This window comes from Protopterus annectens, chromosome 7.part0, assembly GCF_019279795.1.
Source record: "Protopterus annectens isolate FY-2018-M chromosome 7.part0, PAN1.0, whole genome shotgun sequence".
Taxonomy (NCBI): domain Eukaryota; kingdom Metazoa; phylum Chordata; order Ceratodontiformes; family Protopteridae; genus Protopterus; species Protopterus annectens.
This window is the reverse complement of record NC_056739.1, coordinates 441,158,579-441,181,322: the sequence shown is the minus strand read 5'-3', so window position 1 is coordinate 441,181,322 and position 22,744 is coordinate 441,158,579. Positions and strand designations below refer to the sequence as shown.

At 39.0% G+C, this 22,744-nt stretch overlaps 1 protein-coding gene across 1 annotated transcript in view; it reads right to left on the bottom strand.

Moving 5' to 3' along the window:
• The window catches only part of NLGN2 (neuroligin 2), a 2,850,277-nt gene that overhangs the window by 357,152 nt on the left and 2,470,381 nt on the right, over positions 1-22,744 (bottom strand). Inside the window, exon 6 of the mRNA XM_044077021.1 lies at positions 2,751-2,936. Within this exon, the coding sequence (XP_043932956.1) occupies positions 2,751-2,936 (186 nt within the window). The remainder of the gene's footprint in view (positions 1-2,750; positions 2,937-22,744) is intronic.

Below are 22,744 nucleotides of genomic sequence, written 5' to 3'. Positions count from 1 at the left end.
TATGCTTTTAACATGTATTTTCTACTATCTGATTTTAACATTTGTAATTAAATGAGTTATTTTACTTTAAGAAAAAGTAACTATGCAATAATGGCCTAACTAACTTAATTGTGAAGGGCATATATAAGTTATTAATTGATTCAGCATCATTTGTTCTGATGAAGTCATTTTTTACTGATGAAAGTGCTTAACAACTGGACTTGGAGCTTTTTTATTGTAGTATAATAAACTGACATTATCCTATAGTCCGAGTGGTGCGTTTTTTTTTTTTTTTTTTTTTTTTTGTGGCTATTTCACACCAGCACAACATTTTGTTTTATACTTGAAAAATGTATCAACACCCAGGTCTCTAACTACCTCCTAGCTAAGAATCTCCTCTCCAAAACCCAACATGGTTTCAGGCCATATCACAGCACTACCTCTGCTCTGCTCTCCTTCACCAACACTATACTTCATCACAATAACAATGGTCTCTTCTCTACTGCCGTATTTCTAGATATCTCAAAGGCCTTTGACATGGTATCTCATGAGCTACTACTCTCTACTCTCCCCAACCTCTCCTTCTCACAATCAGCCTACAACTGGTTCCACAGCTATCTACATGGATGCCAGCAATCAGTAATCTGGGACAATAACATATCACTTTGCCTCCCAGTTACTCTCAGAGTTCCCCAAGGGTCTATCCTTGGCCATCTGCTATTCTCACTTTTCACTAACAGCCTGCATACTGCCACCACACAAGCATCTCTTATACAGTACGCCGATGACTCTACTCTCATCTACTCTGCCCCCACTCTACCAGAAATACAACAAATCACACATGACTCATTCTCTTCTGTAGAAAGCTGGCTATCCAATGCCCAGCTCCTACTCAACCCAAGTAAGACAAAACTTCTCCTGTTCCAACCTTCCAAAGCCACCCAAAACACCCCCACTTCAACATTCTTGCCAAAGACAATACCATCATTTCTCCATCAGAACACACAAAATTACTTGGTGTGGAAATAGACAACAAACTTAGATTTGACACCCACATATCTCTCACAATAAAAAAAGTTCACAGGAAACTTGGTGCATTATATCGAAGCCGCCAATTCCTAACCAATGCAGCTAGAATCTCCATAGCCAATTCCCAGCTAATCTCCACCCTACTCTGTGCATCCCCCATGCTTACCAATCTTAGACAGACAGACAGACCTACACAAGCTGGATGCTTGTTACAACAAAATTGCTAAATTTGCCACTGGAACCTCCTACCGCAGTCATCATTGTATCTCCCTTAAAGAACTAAACTGGCTAGAACTCCCACAACTCCTTCACTTTAATCAACTCATCCTCACTCATAAACTTATTAACCATCCCCTTAACATCCCTTCCCTTCAAACCTTTCTCCAACCCTATCACCCCACTAGGCCCCTAAGATCAAGCATCAAAAATCAACTCACTGTTATCAAACCCAAAAACTCAGCAGGGGAAGCCATATTTTCATGTAGCATATCTAGACTTTGGAACAATCTTCCACCCTCTATAACTACTCTACCTTCCAGCAGCCTTTTCAAGACTGCTCTCAAATTCCACTTAAATGTGCACTGGCTTTGTCCTTGTTCTAATCCAGACTAACACCCCCACCCTTATCTTCCCCTCCACCTAGACTCTTAACCCAACTATACTACCACCATTACTAACCGCAGTCAGAAATAGCTAGTTGTCTTTACATACTTTAACATCTTGTCTGACAACTTTGTTACTAATATTATAAACAAGTAACTATCTTAACTTGCAACATTTACTGTATATACTACTGATAATCAATATCTTGTTATTGTATTAAAGCCAACAACCTGTAATGTTGTTTACTATTGCTGCAACTTTGTATCTCTATTTATCATGTACGTGATGTGGACCTTTTCTCCCCGGGCATCTGCTGAAAAAGGACCTGCATCCAGTCGGAATTTCCCGGTAAACAAATGTAAATAAATAAAATGAATAAATAAAATTATGCTGTGGGTCGACTGTTTCACTGGGGATGACTTTGCAATCTCTGATTGTACCCCAATGCCCTTTCCTTACTAAGAGGAAGTCTACCTGATTTGCATGTTGGCTAATCTTGTATGTGAGCTTGTGAATGTCTCTCTTTTTGAAATATGTGTTGGCTACTATGAAGCCATTTGACAAGCAGAAGTCTAGAATGGCTTCTCCTTTATTTATCTGACAACACTCAGTCAGTCAATGATGTGCTAACTTGTGACAGGTGACAGGCCAGATGCAATTGCCTGGAGCTCTCTCTCTCAGTTACATTTAAATTAGAGGCAACTCTTTTAAATTAGACAACCAAATCATTCTTTTTTTCTCTTACTTTTTTAATTTAAATCATCTTCTAACATATAAGCTGCTTACCTGATGTAGTGAATATCACAAATTCTGCATCACAGTTAAGATGCTTTGTAACAAGTGCCACATGTGGCATGTAGGCTTGAATGAGACAAAGCAGCTAACACAATTAGAGATACAGGAACAAAGCGGATCAGCGTACAGACAACACACTAAGCATAAGTGAATAGACAGACAATACAATCAGCTGTGCAAACAGTGGAAGTGGCAATTCAGATTCAGGAGCTGATAGTACAACTACAGAAAAAGTCAGTAGTTACTATCAAAAAGTTGTCTTTTTAGCAACACAAAAATGTCACTGTTCTGTTATATTTAATAGCTTGCAATGCAATCTCAGCAATGAGAGGCAGTTACTGTACCTTCAGAGTGGTGAGACAGGATAAGTAGACTAACACACGATGCACCAGCACCTGACCCAAAGATGGTGATTCGTTCTGGGTCGCCCCCAAAATGGCCTATGTTCTCATTCAACCACCGTAGGGCTTGAATTTGATCCAATAGACCATAGTTTCCCTTGGCTGATTGGTCTCCTGTACTCAAAAATCCTGTGAAAAACAAGAAAAAAGCAGAAAACATCACATAATCTAATTTTTTAAGGATTTCACAAATTAGTACAGACATTTGTTTGAGCAGTGACCAGTGAAGGTCCATTTACCATATATTTCTGACACAAATAAAACGACCTGGAAAGTGCAGTTTCCATCAAAGAGACAATTCACTCTGGCAACATCAGTGAAACTGGGGACAGAGAAAAGGATGTTTCCTACCGTATAAATGATGGGGAAGGGCAGCTTTGTACTTCAACATCCCTATCATGTAGGAACCTTAAGAAAAAGTAGGCGTGTGTGAGTGTGGTCAAAGCTGGCAGTACAGTCTGATTAGCATAGCACTACTGATCGCTTGGCACCCTGGGTAAACACAAGAGTCCTATCACTGTAGACAAACTCATTAGTGGGTATGGCTGTGGAATGACCCAAGGACCCAAATATATATATATATATATATATATATATATATATATATATATGTGTGTGTGTGTGTGCAGACCAGTCTTGTTAACGAACTAAAGGAGAAGGAGAACCAATGTCCAAGCTCAAGATTAAGTTATTCTTGAAGCTAGACCTCTTGAACAAAGGTTTTGCTCCTGGCAGTGACATTAGAGTACAGGGTTATGTACTAAGCACAGGAACTGGGGATAGCATGCTCAGGAGTGGTATAACTTTTTTTGTTTTGTTGTTTTATACTGACCGTCCCAGAAATGCAGGTGATATGGATGTGTGGTATATTAATTAGGGCAAGTTGTTCATGTTATATGTATCTGACAATGCTTTCATATGAAATTAGACTATTTCTTGGTCTTCATCAAACACCGAGAATGTAACACATCGACTTTTGCTAAAATGTGGCCACACTGCCCATAGTTGCAATTTTCTTTATTTCTTTCTTTCCACATTGATGTGAGCACATAAGTTATTTATATTTTTCACATTTGGTTGCCAAAATTAAGGTGTTATAGCTTGAACATTAGAAATACAAACACTTTAAATAATATAACAGTTATAAGCAGTAATCTAAACTTCAAGAAATCAGAAGAATGGCAAAACCAAGCTGAAAATGTTCTAGTTGTATACAGCAGTACAGCAGAGGTAGCATTTGTTTGGGAAATGCACAACCAGACTGAACTGGGAACTAATAACCTGCACTTCACAGTGGAGTCTTTGCAAAAGGCAAGGTGTACAGCCATGCTTATCCATTTACACCTGAAGATACCAAAATATTATTGAAACTATTATGCTGAAGCCAAGTATCAAAGCAGAATATGTAAACTAAAACCAGTTATTGCAGATGGTATCACAATAGCCAAGCAGAACAGTGATGTCAGAATAAACGGGATACATCCTCAATCAAACAGCAGAATTACCCTATCAGTAAACAGAATCCATAACTTTCTTACTGAAAATGCACAAAGTTCCCTCACTTGTTTCCAAATGTTCTAATGTGTTACACATACACTTTCCATTTGTAGTACACTTATGAAAGGAAATATAGCGAGCTTTCTGGTCAGTGCTCTGAGGGAAACAACCTCCATAATAAAATATATAATATTTTGGGACGTCATTACTCACGCTTCTATGGGACAGAACAAAAAACATATTTTAATATAACAGTGGCAGAATAATGGCACTGAACTAGTCATATGCTAGATGGTTCCATGTAGGTTCTAGTTCTACACTTTCTACCCCCCCAACACATGTAGCTGTCCCATTGTTTTGGTAAACTAAATATTGTACCCTGAACTCAGTGCATTCTGCATTAATAAACAAATAAACATCCCAAGTCATCTTGGAAGGTCTTAATGCCCATTGGGAACATTTTCAGCAACTCCCCTCCTAATCTTTAACTTTGTACTGCTGTAGGATGCCATGATGATCCTATGCAGCCCTTGACAATGCAGTCTGCTGACATGGCATTCCCAGACGTAAGCAATTACAACTGTTTGTCTTCAGGTATGTAGCCAGCTGTTATTTCAGAGTATCAACCAAACTGGATACTAATAATAAAAAAGATAGTCATGCTTGCCATAGTCTGTTAGTGTTCAGCATTACAGATGGTTACACAGAGCCATCAATGTATTGTGTAGCAATACAAAATGTCAGCAGAATTGCTAGGAACTGTCCCCAGGATTAACAGTCCTTTCACTTCCACCCATACAGGGCAGATAGGGAAGTCATTGTTTTTTCATTAGTATGGAATGGGTCTGTATCAACTTACTGTAAAGAAATACACTGAAAGGCATAACTACATATACATTGCTGAAATGTCAAAATGCTGAAACATTAAAATGCTGAAATCAAAACTCCAGCTCCCCTACATGTGTAGAGAGCTGGAGAGCTGGACTTGTACCCCCTTCCCCGCAAGGCCCATGTTCTCACTCGTTTTTGAATTTCACTAGCAGGAGAGTGATACTGTTGACTGGTTTACTGGTACTATGGACATTTGAAGTACACGTATGATATTAGTAGGCATTTTGAGGTCAACATTGTAACATTTCCAATATTCTGACATTTCAGGATTTTGTGTTCAGTTTTATGACTTTCAGTATAGCACTATTCAGCAAGTTGTCAGGTACCCATACAGAACAGTTTGAGTTCAGGTTATGGTAGCTGTATAAATCAGCTGATCTCCTCTGGCAGTAAAACAATGACATTACTATTTAAAGTACTAATAGGCAAAGAAACGGTATGATTTATTCTTAAAATGGTGCTTAAAGCAGTGCTTCTCTTATAATGACATCAGCCTCCCAGGGGAGGCCCAAGGAAGACTGAAAATGTTGTTTATGTAAAACATTGCCTGTTCAGTATTAGTTTTATGCAGACAACTTCAAATCAATAGTACAGAAATAGCATGCTAATTAAAATGTACATTTTTCCACATGTGTGTGTGCACACTGGCAGGCTTGATTTGTTTCAGCACAGTGCAGTGTATATATTTCTTGTATGGGGAGGCCAAAAGTAATTTTCAGATATCAGAAGTAACTTCAAGGATGAGAAAGGCTCACTGTGACAGTATCTGGGAGACTGTGGCTTAAATACTAAAGTCTGCTGCATGGGATAGGGACTTCAATAGACACAGGTGGCACAAGTACTCACAGGTGAAATACTTCTTGAAATGTGAGCACAACATAATTCGAATATGAATGAGGTCAGCAGATAAGGAACTTAATACGTCTGGCATTTCTTGAAATATGTCTATATTTTGTTATAGGGTATCATTGTTTCCAACAGGATTGTGACCTACAGTGCAAAAGATTTTTGCAAGGACAAAATGATTTTACAGTTTTAAGTTTAAGCTCCCATATTACATCTCTGACACTCAGTATCTTTACTGTCCAAAGCTGAAAATCTATACCACTGAAAGACAAACTTTATGAGCAAAAGACTCTCTCAGTTCAAAGTCTTCTCTTCTCTACAATGGGATTCATGCACACACACACACACACACACACACACACACACACACACACACACACACACACACACACACACACACACACACACACACACACGCACACACACACACACGCACACACACACACACACACACACACACACACACACGCATGCATTATATGTAGGACTTCTGTCCATCTTTGCTCATAGTGCTGCATGGACATACTGGCTTGACAGATATATAGCAGTTATCTGCAGTCTTCCATAGGAGAACATGTCCTCTTGGATACTTTATGCTGTTATAGCAGTTATCTGCAGTCTTCCATAGGAGAACATGTCCTCTTGGATACTTTATGCTGTTTTTGATTTCTAGCCCTCAATGGATGTCAGTCATAAGCAATATACACAGTTGCATTACCAATTATCCAGGCATTGTACAATGGCCTCAGCAGACATGATTCTTATGAAGCTATGTTAACCTATTTCAGGTATACATAAATACTATACTATTTAATCCCCACATAAATGAGGTCATTTTTGAGAATTCATTAGGTGCCATTTTTCGAACACAAATACCAGTGTACCTCTGAAAAGAAAAGGAACTGTTAATACATCAGTACAACAGAAAAGTAATATATTCTGAAGGCATCAGTGGGTCTTCCTGTGAAACAGTAGCACCAGGTGGACAGTAGTTTGGACAGCATGTCTGTTTCCCATTCACTCCTGCTTTGTCCTTTACAACTTCATCAGAAAGGGGTGCACAATACATTCATTCAGTTTTTTTTTTATTAAAAACTTCCAGGGCTTTGAAAAAAATATAGTCTGAAAACTTTTACTAAATCACTACGTTTTCTTCAAAAGTGAAGTTATGATAATGTCATAATTTCAAAATATACAGTGGGTTCCAGTAAAAGATATAGGGGTATTTGGAAACAGAGCACAGCATTAGGCAAAACAGCATATTGAGTAGGTATGCACAGGGAGAGGGCAAGGCATAAACACAAGTAGTTTGACTCAATCAGGCAAACAGTACAGTACAGCTGCAGCATTGTATGCAAAATACTGTCAGACATGTAAATGACAAAATAAAAACAGGATAGTGATTCGGCAACAAATGGCATTAACCTGATGGGCCACATTATTCATCTGTTTTAAATACTAGGATATTCCAGTTACAAGAACTTTGCTCACATTATGATGCTGGGAGCAGAGTAGCATGTTACTCGCCACATGCAGAGTTAGCATTTTTTATATTGTCAAACTGTTTCACAGAACAGCTTCTCAGCAGCTGGCATGCCATAACCACCATGTTTCAGATGCTGCTGACTGCTACCATGTTGGCAGAGACACCATATGGCATTAATTCATAGGTGTACACTATGCTAAAGATTACTAGGGACCTTATAAGCCTAGGCATGCAACCCAAATGTGGCCCACAAATTTGATTTATAGGGAGCTGATTTACTGACTACCTTTGGTGCCTGTGACACAGGCACCAGACCAGAGGTGAATTATCAGTTCCTCATCCACTGGTCCAAGTTGTGCTTAAATAAGGTAAGGTAAGGGAAGAACTCTGTTTCACATGGATGGGGAGTCTGTTCTAGAGAATGGGAATTCTCTGAGAAATATATATATGTCACTCCAACATGTCAATTTATTTCACAAGCAAAATTAAGGTATTTTGATCATGTAGTTCTGATGCTTTTTGTTTTGCGGATATACAAAAGGTTCATCAAACTGAGTCAAGGGATGTCCTATATGCCAGGCAAAGATCACCACTCAGTAGTCTGGTCTAATACCAAGTAAAGAGACAGGGCTTTGAGGTGATCAGTGTAAGCCATTTTGTTTACTTCCTGTAATCTTTTTATAAGGAACCTTTGTGGATGTTCTAGATGCTGCATGTGTCTGGTTGGGTACTTACCAAAGGGGGGATTATACTCTATGATGGGCCTGATGAGGACTGAATACATTGGTACAGCATCCTCTTTGGACCTAGATACCATGCCTCAGCTTATAAAATGAGCAACATAGAAGGATTTTCGTATTACCTTGGACACATATAGGTCAAAGGCTAGGTTACTATCTACATGAGTTCCTGGATCCCTGACTAGCTAATCTACTTTTAGGGATATTTTATTTATGATGTACTTAACTGAGTCAGAAGACTTCTCAAAAGGTACTATAATGCATTTCTTGGTATTGAGTTTTAAGCCATGGCTTTGGAACGAAGCATCTGTCTGTTTGAGACTTTCCTGAAGGGTGTTCTTGTCTTGCAGTGGATTCCGTGATTTCTCTCAATCTGCAATCATAGACATGGTTAGTCAAAGCCCTTTGACATTCTTCATCATGCTGTTTGCCTTCCGTTTGTGTTACTCTCCCTGCCCAGTTTCTAGCTCAGTCCTTCTGTTCACCACTTCTTCATCTGCACCTCCCTACTACTGCACCCTCTTTTGTGTCCATACTTCCCCATGTATCTCTGCATCTTACGTATGTTTTTCGGAACCTGTTATCATCTTCTTCTTCCTCACACATATTCCTTGCTACCATCCTCCTCTACCCTTGTTTCTAAAAAAATGGAAAATGGGGATTTGTCTCCCCAAAAATATGCCTTTCTCTCCATCACCCATATTCTCTTCAGGTCATGCTTGTGTCTGTGCTCCTTTGCTTGCTCTTACCCTATTTCCAGTTTTTGTACTTCCCCCTTTCCTTGACAATTATATGTTGAACTTTGTTGGCATTTTGCTGTGATAGAGTTTTGGGGCCTGCCCACAGTGCCAGTGCTGCAGATATGAGGCACTTTAGAATGTGTAAATGTGCGTGTAATCAAAAATACTGTCTCCCTCTGTCTCTCACACCAGTAGAAGGGCAGAAGTAGGGGGCAGGGCAAGGAGGTACAAGGTGTGATCAGTAGTTGCTGTTGGGGCTTTATTAAGACCCACATTTATGAATAAATGCTGATATTGTAACTGGTGCAAGGTCTGAAGCATTGAAAAGTTCAGTAGACGGCATTCTAACTTTAACAAATGGCTTGCTACAATGTGCATTTGGCTAACACTTTAAAGTAGAAGACCTTTATCTTCTTTTTTTTCAACAGAGGATCACCAGATCAGATCCAGGCATGGACCTTTTGCTCCTCAGCACTGATCAGGGAGAATGAGGTGTCAGCACTGAGTGGTGCACATCAGGGAATGGCATTAGGTGATGGATGATCTGCACATTAGTTGCATAACCCCCATAACACAGCACTTCACTAGTGGGATTGCTGCTGTCATTGTGGCCGTGACAATTTAATATTCATTTCTTTCCTTGATATGCCATTGGTTAGCCACATGTAATTCACAACTAATCATTTTGGGGGTAGCATCATGCTGCATCATCCACACCATTTAACACAGTGCCATGGCATTATGGATCTTTCAGAATACCAGAATACCCCCCTCCCCAAACTCTCATTATCAAATGATACTTTCTATTAAAGCAGTGACTATTTTAATTGTGTTCCTAGTTAATGGTGCATCTTTCAATACCTTGGTGATTTATAAATTACGCTGATATCAGCAAGTGCCTTGTATGTGCAAACCTCCATATTTGCAATAATATGAAACCTCTAAAAAGGACCACAAAGCACAGAAATAATAAAACAGAAGGAATAGTTTCCTGGCTATCCTCGGGCATTCCCATTAAAGTCATGCTCTGTCAGTTTTGTAAGAAGAAACAGTATTTGATTATTTCTCATCAGGGGGCCTGGTACGGAAAGAAACCACTATAGTTAGCCAGGCCTGAAGGACTATCATTTGAAATGTAATGTTTCTCTGGGTCCCAGTCTGTAGCACAATTTCAGATACTAATTTCTTGTGACAAAACATGGCGTGCACGTGCATACTGATAATTATATCCTCAACGTGGCCGGAGAACATTCTGAATCTCGCATGAAGTGCATGCATGCATGCATGCTGTATACAATGTAAGCACTCACCTCAATATAGGAAGAATTTAGCAACATTTAAGATTGAGTTTGTTTTATTTTACTCACAAAGCAAACAATAAAATCTGTTATATAATGATCTGAAGAGATGTTGCCTCTAAGCTCAAAAGACAAAAATATCCAGACTAATTTCCATAAATTACCAAACTGTCTTTGTGTTAAAAATCTAGCATCAGAAACTAGCCTTAACTGCAGGTATATTTGTGCAAGTATGTGTGTGTGTGTGTGTGTGTGTGTGTGTGTGTGTTTACTTCTTTATGAACTAAATAACAGTACAGACAATTTCTTAAACTGGAAATGTCAGGTTGTTTGCTGAGAATCTTGTGTTATGCAATAGGAAATAGAGGGAATCAAACCTTTGTAAGCTGAAGCAATATATCTGTACAGCAGACATAAGCATCCATAATGTTACATGAACTGACCACCTTATCTTATTGATGACACTTTTCAAAGTCTAACATTACATTCTGATTCTTTTTATTTAACCATGACAGCAAAGGGCTTTGCTTGTAACAGATAAACAGTGCAGTCATACTGGGGATCCTTTGGTTGGTAGAAACACTGCAAATGAAGTAGCTACATGAAGATACTACATAAGTGAAGTAACCTCATAAGGGCTGAGGCAAAAATTGATTGTCAAAATGCTGTATCATCATGAAGGAAGCAGTGACAGACACACAGAATCATTATAACCACAATAAGAAACCACTAATGATGGACGGGATGGTCAGTGAGGCCTAAGGGCAGAACAAAGATCACTAAATTGCGAAAGTTTGTCAGGGAGCAAATATTTTCAGGTCTCTAACACAGCACTTTTAAATTTATAAAATGCTTGCTGTTTTCAGAACCTTAGCTGAACATGATTTGTATGTACTGCGTGCAAACTGTATGCACAATACATGCTAAGCACCAGTCTGGGGTTTCAAATCACTGAGACATTTAAGAAGAGAGATGTAGCATTATTTCTAAGCATTTAAAATGTCTTGGAGAACTGTTTTCTTTTTTTCCCCAAAGCAACCAGATTAGCTAGTCCATAGATCTAACCTTGCTAATACAGCAATGATGCTCACAATAAAAATTTTACTATCACAGTTTCAAAACTTCATTTGTTCCAAGAAAAAGGTGATAACAGATCTTTAAATCCTTGCGCACTGACATTTTTTTATCCTCTCTCTCCTCCAGCTGGCTTTGATAAAGCTATCATGTCATGAATACAGAGATCATCTGGAAAAGAATGATGCTGCCCACATCTCGGCACCGATTCTCTTTTACAGAGTAATCATGATTTCAATTTCATTTCAGCTCGGTGCTTGGAAGAAAGACTCTTAGAGATGCAGGCCAGGGAGTCAGGGCTTCCATTTAAATGCAAATATTTAGAAAGAATGATGCCAAAAGTCTGGCAGTTTCTTCCTAAATGAGAGTCGATCGGCAGCTCTGCCTGTGCTATAAATAGCAGACAGGCTAATGTGGTCACGTATCTGCAAGCAGTACTTTCCGGCAAACTCTAGTGTAATATGCCAAAGCTAATATGGTACACCATGGGTCGCTGAAGGTTCTCTTTTGATATAGCAGTGCTAATACTGCCATGTTTGAGTGCAATGAAGTTTCTAAGCTGATATTCGCCCTGTAATACGGTAAGACTGATGGTGCTGCTCCTGTGAGCTAATAAATGCACTGCCTGAGTGCATCACAGCTCAGCAACAGCAGAGCAAAATCAGAAATGCCAGGGCTGTATCATTTGCACCCCATTAATATTTATATTTTAATTTGCTGGGTTGGAAAGGGAAGACTAACAGTTCTGCCCATCTTCATTCTCATCACAGGGAGTGAGGCAGACAAAGGAAACAAGACGGTATAACTAACTTTATGACATAAATAAAACCACTGGCACCACCAGAATCTAATGTGTGACTTAGCAGGCCCAAAACAATACAGGGCTAGCTGACTCTGGACAGAAGACAAAGTAAATGAAAGCCAACTCTTCCATAGGGGATGAGGTTAAGGGTCAAGAATCTGTTGACTTGCATTCTGGTGCTTTATAAAGACACTCAAATCTCCAGTGTCCACTAGGATCTCTTTAACTGATGTTGAGGTGGGGGCTGCGGCAGAATGTGGAGCGTATATGCACATGGAAGCAGTCATGTGACACTTTCACCTCATGCTTTGCATACTGAATCAGTTTAGGAAGGACTGGCCAGACAAACCATTACAGATAGTCCAGTTCAGTGAACTAAACTAATACCCCTGTCCAGATAAATATCTCTAAATGAAGCTTCAGTGGACACTACATAGTTACTACCTCATGTCCTTTTCTGCCAGATATAACACTTCTCCTTTTTAAAACAAATCTCACTTTAGTGTCAACATAGTTACTGCACTCAGCAAACGTCCAGTGACCAGCTCTGCTTAATTACTGCTAAACAAGCAGTTTACTAGTCTGTTGTCTAAATTAATTTCTTAATTCTACATAATTGTATTTCCTGTTGTTCAGCTACATAATCGTTCTGCTCTGCACCGGCTTTTCTTTAACTCATTTGGCTCTTCTATGTGGTTGTGTAGCCAGGTGTTTTCAAAAACATGGGCAGCATCCTGAAGTCATACCTGGGAAAAGGTATCCCTTTTGTGAAAAGAACTTCGCTGAATTCCATTAACAAAATGAGTTGCTGCTTTTTGTATATGAAACACTAAATATAGTCCCACAAATCTGTAGTAAGGCAGAATATTAATTAGTATACTATCCTCACCGATGATGGATGCATCCCATCAGAACCACACTAAGTCAGTAAAGAAAACTGTCTGGAGTACAAGCTAAAGATTTCATTCATTCATTCTGGACAAATAACCTCATGCCTCTGCATCCTAGGATACTCTGTCCTTAACGTAAGATCCCAGACTATGGAATAAATGTCTGACCAATATGAAAGCTGTAAGTTATCTTACACAGTTAAGGAATAATGATGAATGTATCAGTGGCCACATATTTGCACGTAACATCAAATAATCAGTGTCTCTTGATGGTCTTTGACCTAGTGCAATTTGAACCCAGAACTTATGAAGCATGAAAGTTCCATCCTTTGCAGAGATTTCCTCATGCAGCATACACTTACATTATCCCCCACCAATATCTATTCATTTCTGTATTTCCCAGTCCTTATTTACATGATCAACCCTGCAACCTTTTTCTCAGTGTTGCAGTCAGGTGACTTGCATGTTCAAACGTATGTAAGCAACTGCGTTTTCTGGAATATCCCACATACAGAGCTAATACTGCTAAATTCCTCTTCTCCTTTGCAGTTAAGTGCCATCTATTAACATTCAAATCCCTCCTCTCTCCCTCAAACCCAAACAAACAGGAAAAAAGGATGACAGTTTATCATTTCATCTCAGATCAAGTATTGTTGTTTATAGAGTTCACTGCTTACTCTCTATATGTTACAGCAGTGTCTGAGTTCATACTCAGGTGACTTGGGTTGGACTGGAACATAGTTTTATAATAATCTGACCTCTTTATCCCAGGTGCAAAATACTTCAAATATTAATATTCCTACAATTCTATAATAAATGAAGAATTATTAATTTTCTGATTTCTTGCTTAACTAAAGTCAAGTTGTTTGGAAGCAGGAAACTACCTTAAAACTTATTGGGCACAAGGCAAACAAACTAATCCTGGACAAGTTATCAGCCCACTGTATCACCATCTCTCCCCAAATAATATCAGAATAGCGATAAACAAATCTATTTCCTGTCTAGTAATGCAAACTCCGGTTATCAATATAATTATAGGCTACTTGGACTATCATACCACACTTCTGCTATCACATATTGTATAGTAATATCTATTGCATGTTTATCTCTGTTGTCTGAACATGATTATTTCTATTGTTGACCACATGATTGCATTGTGCAGAAATCTATACCTGGCCTGAAACTGTAAATTGTCTCTGTAAATTAGTGTTCTGCCTTGGTTAACAAATTCTTAAATAAATAACAAAATTCTGACGCTATCTATATACATGTTTATGCAGCATATGACGTTTCATTCCAAGACAACTATACTTTACATACTTGTTCAACTTACTAATACGACAGTCATACATTCATTACTTACTATGAGAACCCAATAACTGGTACAATATATGAAACACTCTTCTGAAATTGCTCAGCAGAGGAAGTTCCCTCAGCTGGCCATGATAATGAACATGGTCACAAGCTTGTGTTCACCTGCCACATCAGAGGTAAGTCCTAGGGAGTTCAGAAGACAGGTAGTGGTGGGAGGTGTGTGCATGTGTGTATTTGAGTGGCTGCATCTCACAGTGTAGACAGTGCAATGGGTGGCCTCAGGTGCATGTGTATGTGTGTGTGTGTTGGGGTTCCCTATTGAAATGTCAGCTCTCGAAATGCCGAGTGCCGACAAGCTAAAAAAAAAAAAAAAAAAGACAGAAAACACAGGAGAAGAATGAATCTTGAAAATGTCTTTTCTTCTTAAAACTTCTTTTGCAAGGGGGGGCAAGCACCCCACACCACCCAAACTTATATATACTAACTCCCAAATCACAATACCTTGGAGAAAAGGGAATGGTCTGAGAAATGGTATCTCGCATTTGGTATATACAAGTCCAATCTTTTGTCTTTTCAGTCTCCGTGTTTTGGGATGCATTTTAATGGGTCCCGACACTTCAAATGATTACCATGTGTGTGTGTGTGTGTGTGTTTTAATTTGATTGGGACAGCAAATGGGGGGGGGGGGTAAATGTGCCAATGTGATGCATAGACAGCCAATTGTAACTATTGTAAAACACAAAAATTCCACCAGAAGACAAATCATACTAGTTGCCAGGAACCAAAACTGAGTGCAGATGCTGTTTTATTAGCATCTGAAGAAGCTAAGATTCCATAGTGAAAGTGCTTACCAGTTTGTATATGCATTAAACTTGGATTTATTTTATTTGCTGCCTGCTGTTTGCCTACTTTACCTTTGGATATTTTGAACTGTGACTGATGTGTTTCCACACTTGTGTTTTTTTTTCTCTCTGCACTCAGTTGTAACCATTGCAGCACGGTGCTGGTTTGCACTCACAGCATTTGGAGGCGATTCAGAGATATGAAAATTATATGATAATGAGGTATTTCCTTGTTGTGGCTAGCATGTCTCTAATTTTCATTTTCCTAAATCCTGGAAACAATCCGTACTGGCAGCAAGCAGTACCACTGGTGATGGGGTTCCTTCTAAATTTTTGGGATTATACTTTCAAGCATTTTTGCAGGAGGGCAAAAAGCTCATATAACGAAAAAGCATATGAATAATGCATGTCAAAATAAAAAAAATTAATTATAAAACACACTGTTGCAGTTTTCAGGCATTTTTGCAAGAGGACAAATAATTTAAATGAAAAAAATAACATGATGAACATGGTTACATTCTAAATCTGCTTGTCTATTAGTGAAAATGCAAAGTTTTTGTCAGAGTTAGCAAACTACTTTCACAACAGGGTACTATAATGAGTGCTTGTGAGATAATGCATTCCTCTGCATTATATGCTACAGACAGAGCATTCATTGAAGCAAAATTCTCAAACAGGATTTGCAGATGTACATATTTTGATATAGTATATCATACACAATTTCTCAGCAAATTTAATACTTATGAAGACAACAATGCAGCAACATCTTGATTCAGATCCTTAGCTCACAAGACAACTTATGTTTTCTATTTATCACAAACATCATACTCCACTTTTCTTTACAATACTTACCAATGACATGACATGCATAGCCACTCTAATGGAGTCAGCCTAATGCAATATGCTGATACCACATTATTTCACAATACTCCTAACTATGAATAACTACAAACAGAACTATAATCATCTTTAAAATAGTTCTAAACTAGATTATTTAAAAGAAAAGAAGACAAAAGTTATCTTCAGAGTCCAATGCAAAAGCTTCATAAACATAGCCAGCCTTAGGCATCGGCCAAATAGGTGGCCACCTAGGGCACCACTCTAGAAGGGGCACTTTTCCAGTATTTATTTGGAGCAGGTAGACCAGGATGGGGGCACTGGATGGTGTGGTGGTGGGGTGCCATGGAGCCCATTTGCTAGGGCACCAGTTGACTTAAGGCCGCTCCTGTTCCAGTATTTATTTGGTGCAGGTAGACCAGGATGGGGGCACTGGGTGGTGTGGTGAGGAGTGCCATGGAGGTCTAGGGCACCAGCTGACTTAAGGCCGCTGCTGTTCATAAACCTCTGGTATCATTTACTCTGAAAGGAGCCAGCTCAGTCACTGATGCTGTCACACATTGGAAATAGATTGGTGTTAGACTATGTACAGTTACGTGCCTTGACCTTTGAAAGCCATATAAAACTACTACTTGAAGACTATCCACAAGAAGCTAGATGCCCAATTCACACTCAGATATTAGGTCACTGTTACTATCTACCAAGAAAAGTACTAGTACAATGCTTTTGTACACAGCCATTACCATACACACCCCAGCTTCATTCACTAGCATCTACATGCCATACGACAGCAAAATTGCAGCAAGCCACCCATCTCACTTCCACCATTACTACCAGCTGAAGATGCTGAACCTACATGGAACTTTCCCTCTAAAGTCATCTTACCATTTCCTTTCAAATCTGGAATACCAATAGTAGACTCATGAATTCCACTCATATCTATCAAAAAGTTGGAAAAAATCTTTTGTTATATACAAGGTGATTGCAAAACAGAAATATCTTCAAAAGAGTGTGTAACGTCTTCTCTACTTCATGCTGCAAAGCATGCAAAGTCACCAAGAACACAGTGACTTACCCAATAACTAAGCTGTGATGAATGTGTCCTGGCCCAGCAATCAAGGAGCCTCAATCCTCACCACTAACACCGGGGAGGGAGTCTCATATAAGAGGAAAGGATAACAAATGCACACAATAAAGTACAATTTCCCTTAAGTGCACACAGAGATCACAGTCAGTCTGGGGCTGGTTGCTTCCTTGCCCTCCAGGTCCCCAATAAGACTCCCCACTGGCACAGCTATAGGGTTCAGATCGCAGCCTAGCTGGCAAGCTAACCTCCAGTACCCTCATTGTCCCACCAGTGCTTCATGTCCCTGCCCAGGTAGCTGACACTCCACACACACTTTGAGATAAATATTTATACATCTTCACATGCACTTCTTGGAAAGGCTGACACAGATTCTCCAGCTGTGCCCCTTTACCCAGACTATACAGTAGTAATTTCTGCCACCACCAACTGAAGTCTCTTTAGCTCCAGCTGGATTTTTAAGTCCACTGCAGAAAGGTTGAGCGGTCCATTCTCCGAGGATATTGTATCTCCACTGCCGATCTGGTTGTCCTTCGCAGAAAGGTTGAGCTGTCCATTCTCTGAGTATATTGTATCTCCACTGCCAGTCTGACTGTCCTCCTGGATGCTGTTTTCTGATGCAGCTGTAACCAAGGCTGCAATCAGGTGTGCCTTAGCCAGGTTTCCATGCACCAGTCTCCTAGCCTGGCACATCTCCACCAGCTGGCTCCTTGTCAGCTTTCCATATTCCTGTGCTTACATTCTGCCTGCTCACCCTGACTAACTAAGCTAACAAAAGAAATAAAACAATTGTGATCTGAACTCTGAGTATACACTGTGTGGCTGATTTACCATACAAACCACCTTCAGAGATCACTGTACATAAGCTACAGGATTCACTCTACCCACACCACTGCAAACCACAAGTGAGGATATCTTATCCCAATCACTGTGAACCATAAATGTGAGGATATCTTATCCCAACCACTGTGAACCACAAATGTGAGGATATCTTATCCCAACCACTGCCACCAGAAATGTGACGACCATGCTATGGCCCAGCAATCAAGGAGCCTCAATCCTCACCATTAACACCAGGGAGGACATCTCATATAAGAGGAAAGGATAACAAATACACACAGTAAAGTACAATTTCCCTTAAGTGCACACACAGATCACAGTCAGCTGGGGCTGGTTGCTCCCTTGCTCTCCAGGTCCCCAATAAGACTGCCCACTGGCACAGCTATAGGGTCCAGATCTCAGCCTAGCTGGCAAGTTAACCTCCAGTACCCTCTCTGTCCCACCAGTGCTTCATGTCCTTGCCCAGGTAGCTGACACACCACTTACACTTTGAGATAAATATTTATACAACTTTACAGACACTCCTGGGAAAGGCTGACACAGATTCTCCAGCTGTGCCCCTTTACCCAGGCTATACGGTAGTAATTTCTGCCACCACCAGCTAATACTTATCAGCTACACAAAGGCCCTTAAAAGGGTGTCCAATTATTACTGTGCAATATTATTATCCAATTAGTAATGTGACTATTCAGTCTAAGGTTTATTAGAGTGACTTATTACAATAAACTCTATAAATATGCAATGTACTCTAGAGCTTACTTATCTCTACACAAACCAGCCACAGATAAAGTTTTTTTAAAAATAATTAATAATAAATAATTAAAACACAAGACAATACTACTACACCACAGTGATATCTAAGAGTTCAGAGATCACACAGAAACTTAAAACAATACAGTACGAAAGTTCTGATATAACAGAAAAACATTTGTCTAACTTTCTTCTAAGTTCCTAGCTATTACTAGCTATACTACAAGAAAACATACTTCTAAGACACTACTTACATAAGACAACAGGCAGAGTGCTGATAAGTGGGATATCAAGATCAAAATGCTCACAGTCTCTCTCTGAACAAGTTTTTAAACTCACTAACAAACATCTTTGCTTGGCCCTCCAAAATTACATCATTTTGACACTTAGCTTTTCCCAATATACACATTACATCATTTTGACACTTAGTCTGGAGTTCCCAGAACAACAAACTGCATTATTTAGCAATCTAACACCTGCTCAGGAAACTACAACAATAAAAGACATTTCACATGTACACTCTTGCAATTATTCCTTAAATTAAGACAATAGAAATAATGTGTTCAGCCAGCCACTCTGGCACCAGTATTTAGATAATTTTAACTTCAAAGAACATTTGAAATGCTTGGCTTAGTTTTCCTTACAGCAGATGGCAATGTTGCAACGATCTTGAAGTTCACATTTTATAGTGTTTTCTTTCATTTAAGAACACAAGCCTGTATTTTACATTTATATATACAAATGATAGAATTATGTATCAAATTCGATTTGACTAGGCTGGCAGCCTTCACCCATCTTCCCCCAATCATCACATAAGCAAATAAGCCTTTAGGTGAGCTGTGTTAGGTAATTTACTTAAGCTGCTGATGGTAATCATACCACCCTTAAAACTAATAGTCTAAGGTTAAAGTCTTTAACTGATAGACACAAGGTACAGTGTTTGATTCTGACCTCATATTATTGGCTAGGCTTAAAATGTCTCTGCAGGACAATTAGCCTAGTATTCACCTATGAATTTATTCTGTTACTACTTGATGTTTCCATTTGGTAACCTCTAAAATGGATTTGATCTAAGCAGAGTAAACATAGTAATCAATCAAATAAGAAATATGTGCATCTTGGATCAGCTCCTGTGCAGGTATTTCCAAATGTATGTCCCCAACCAGGCATAAAAGGGAAAGGCTAACTATCAAAACCTGTAATTTCTTTTCAAAAATCATGTAATGTCTATAGGGTTTGACCTCATTTTCCTAGCTTGCATACAGTCTTTTCATATCAAAAACAATGCACTTTATCTGAAATCATCCTCTGTATACTGTATATTGTATTTAAACAAGACAATGTATATAATGCAAACAACTTTTGATAACAGTAGAGCTGTTTTAAGAATTTCTTTAAAACATACTAGATGCAGGAGGTCACAAATTATTCTTGACTGGGCACAGACCACAACAGAGTATTCTCTCCCCATCCCCAGTCAGTGAATGCCCTCTCCTCTTATTCTACCAAGCACAACTAAGTGTGCAACTGCACAGTTCACTACTAGGACCTATTTGACTTAAACACAGCACAGTTCAGATGCAGCAGAGACTTGTAAGATTGCTGTACCATAATCTTTAAATATGGTAGTCAAATTAATGCTAACATGTTCCTCCCTATTAATAATGGGACTTTTGTTTTGGTCTTCAGTTTCAAACTTGGGGTTTTACCAAATGGATGAGCTGCCACTGGAACCAAATTATTTCAGTACAGCTCTGCACCCAAGTAATAAAACCTCTCTTCCTGATTTCTAATTCTATCATTGTTATATAGTCAAATATTACAAGACAGAATTTCTAAAATATCTGAAGTTAATTGAATGTAGAGAACAAACAAAAAACATAACAAAACAAAGCAAAAAAAACCTACTACAGATGTATCTTCAATAGGTTGCAGTCAAAACAGGTCATTAATTCTATCTCAGTGCAACTTCCACTGTTAATGGCATCATGTTCCCACTTATTAAGCCATCAGACTAAAGATACAGGAAGTGCAGTAGAGTACAGATCATTTCTCCTTTACACCAAAAGGTAGGGCAGATAACACAGATGAGATATTCGCTACAACACAGCATTACATACAGCAGTGCATTACCCAGTAACAGTGCACTCAGGCCCATCTCCTTAAATAAGGACAGGCAAAGGGATGGGTGCACATAGTTAAGGGGCCTAATCAGCAGGTGCCAATAGGGCATGAGAGCAGTACCAACATTCATTTAAGAAGCTCTTGGTGATATCACAGCTTCATAAATGAATGTTGAAACTGCATTCACTGTTACATTTAGGAGATGAGTGTGTTAGTAGCTTCAGTTGTAGCAAGCAGCTTGCCGCATTTACAGTTAAAGAATTTTGTTGGGGTGAGCTCAGCTTTGGGTTGAGGGTGGTGCCAGTCTTAGGAACTTTCCAGAGCACCAGACAGGTGATTTAGCTATGGCTCTGCTCAGCCCTGTGCATTTTTCTGTGGGACAGACAGTCCATTTTATGTGCAAATAGCTTTTTGTAAGCATGGCACACCACCTGCCTATTGGTAAAACAGTAGTACAAAACCATGGCATGTCACTTTATAAGCTCAGTCTCCTTTTGCTATAACACTGCAGAAATAATAATGCCATATCCCTCCAAACAGCACAGCCAACACTGGGTTACTTATGTTAACACTCCCATTACAGCATTAAAGTAAAGTTAATGCTTTAAATATGGAAGCATGTCAAATATTTCTTATTTAATGCAGCAGAACTAATGATGTCACTCTACAAATAATAGTGCCAATTCTCTAAATATACATCAAACCCCCTAGTTCATCTGCAGTACAGCAGAGCTAACAGTTCTGAATTTGTGTACATTGAAATTCCCCAGTCTATACATCCGTGGCAACACGGCAGAGCTAAAGGTGACATGTTTTTGTGTTGCCGATTTACAGCAGAGATTTTAGTTACTAGTCATGAATTTCAAATGATCATATAATGACTGTTAACAAAGGAATTGTACCTTTATATTTACTGTGTGTGTGATCTTTAGTGTGTTGCTTTAATCTAGTCTTCATAATAAATGCTTCTGTGCTAATGCAACAGAAATTACCATGTTAACATGTGACCTAGGCGCAAGTAAACCTCTAGTCTTAAGAGATTCATGGATGATGTTTCTGTTGTTTAACAAAAATTGGTCTGGGAATGTCATCTAATTTCCAGTCATTAAAATACACACTTTGGGATTAACAATCACACTACATGCAATCACCCTAATGTCATATCAATTCATAAAAATAAGAGACTGACATCTTCTCTTGGTGTTTTGGGTTATAATGATTTCTGAGCCACAAAACAGGAAAATTAACAATAGTGAATTAGTAAAGGTGGTATGTGCAATTACTGTAGGCTTCCTATCTCATATGTAACATAACTGAGCAAATATTAACGTATCTGTGTATTATGAGTTCTTGTTGTGATTTTTTTTTTGACACAGTAGAAAGAATGCAGTAAAACTCACAAAGGACACAGCAGGGATTTTATCTTCCAAGACACCTGCAGTTTAAAATAGCAAAGCCATCACTTTGGGGTTTGTTTGCTCTAAACTGCAGGCGCTACCCTGCTGTTATACTACAGAACAAATCAGCACTGTTGTACATCCCATGAAATGACACAGCAACCTTCAATTACCCTGACATCTCCAATTTGGCACTAAAATAGCAAAGGAAGACAACATGACTGGTAGCTTGAAGACAGAAGGTTCAAGTCTAGCAGCACACAGGATTAAGCATTCTGAGCTGTTAATGAGCTACTTCATATAGTGAAGAGTATAGGGTTTGAGTCCTACTACCTCCACTTACCTGCTGTATGACTCAGAGTAAATCACTTAACCAGTAAGATTACCTGTTTAACAAATTGATCAAAAAAGTCTAACTTGAAGAAGTACATTGAAAGGACACACCAGCTAAAATGGTGGTTTGTGACTGAAAGGACCAGCTAAAA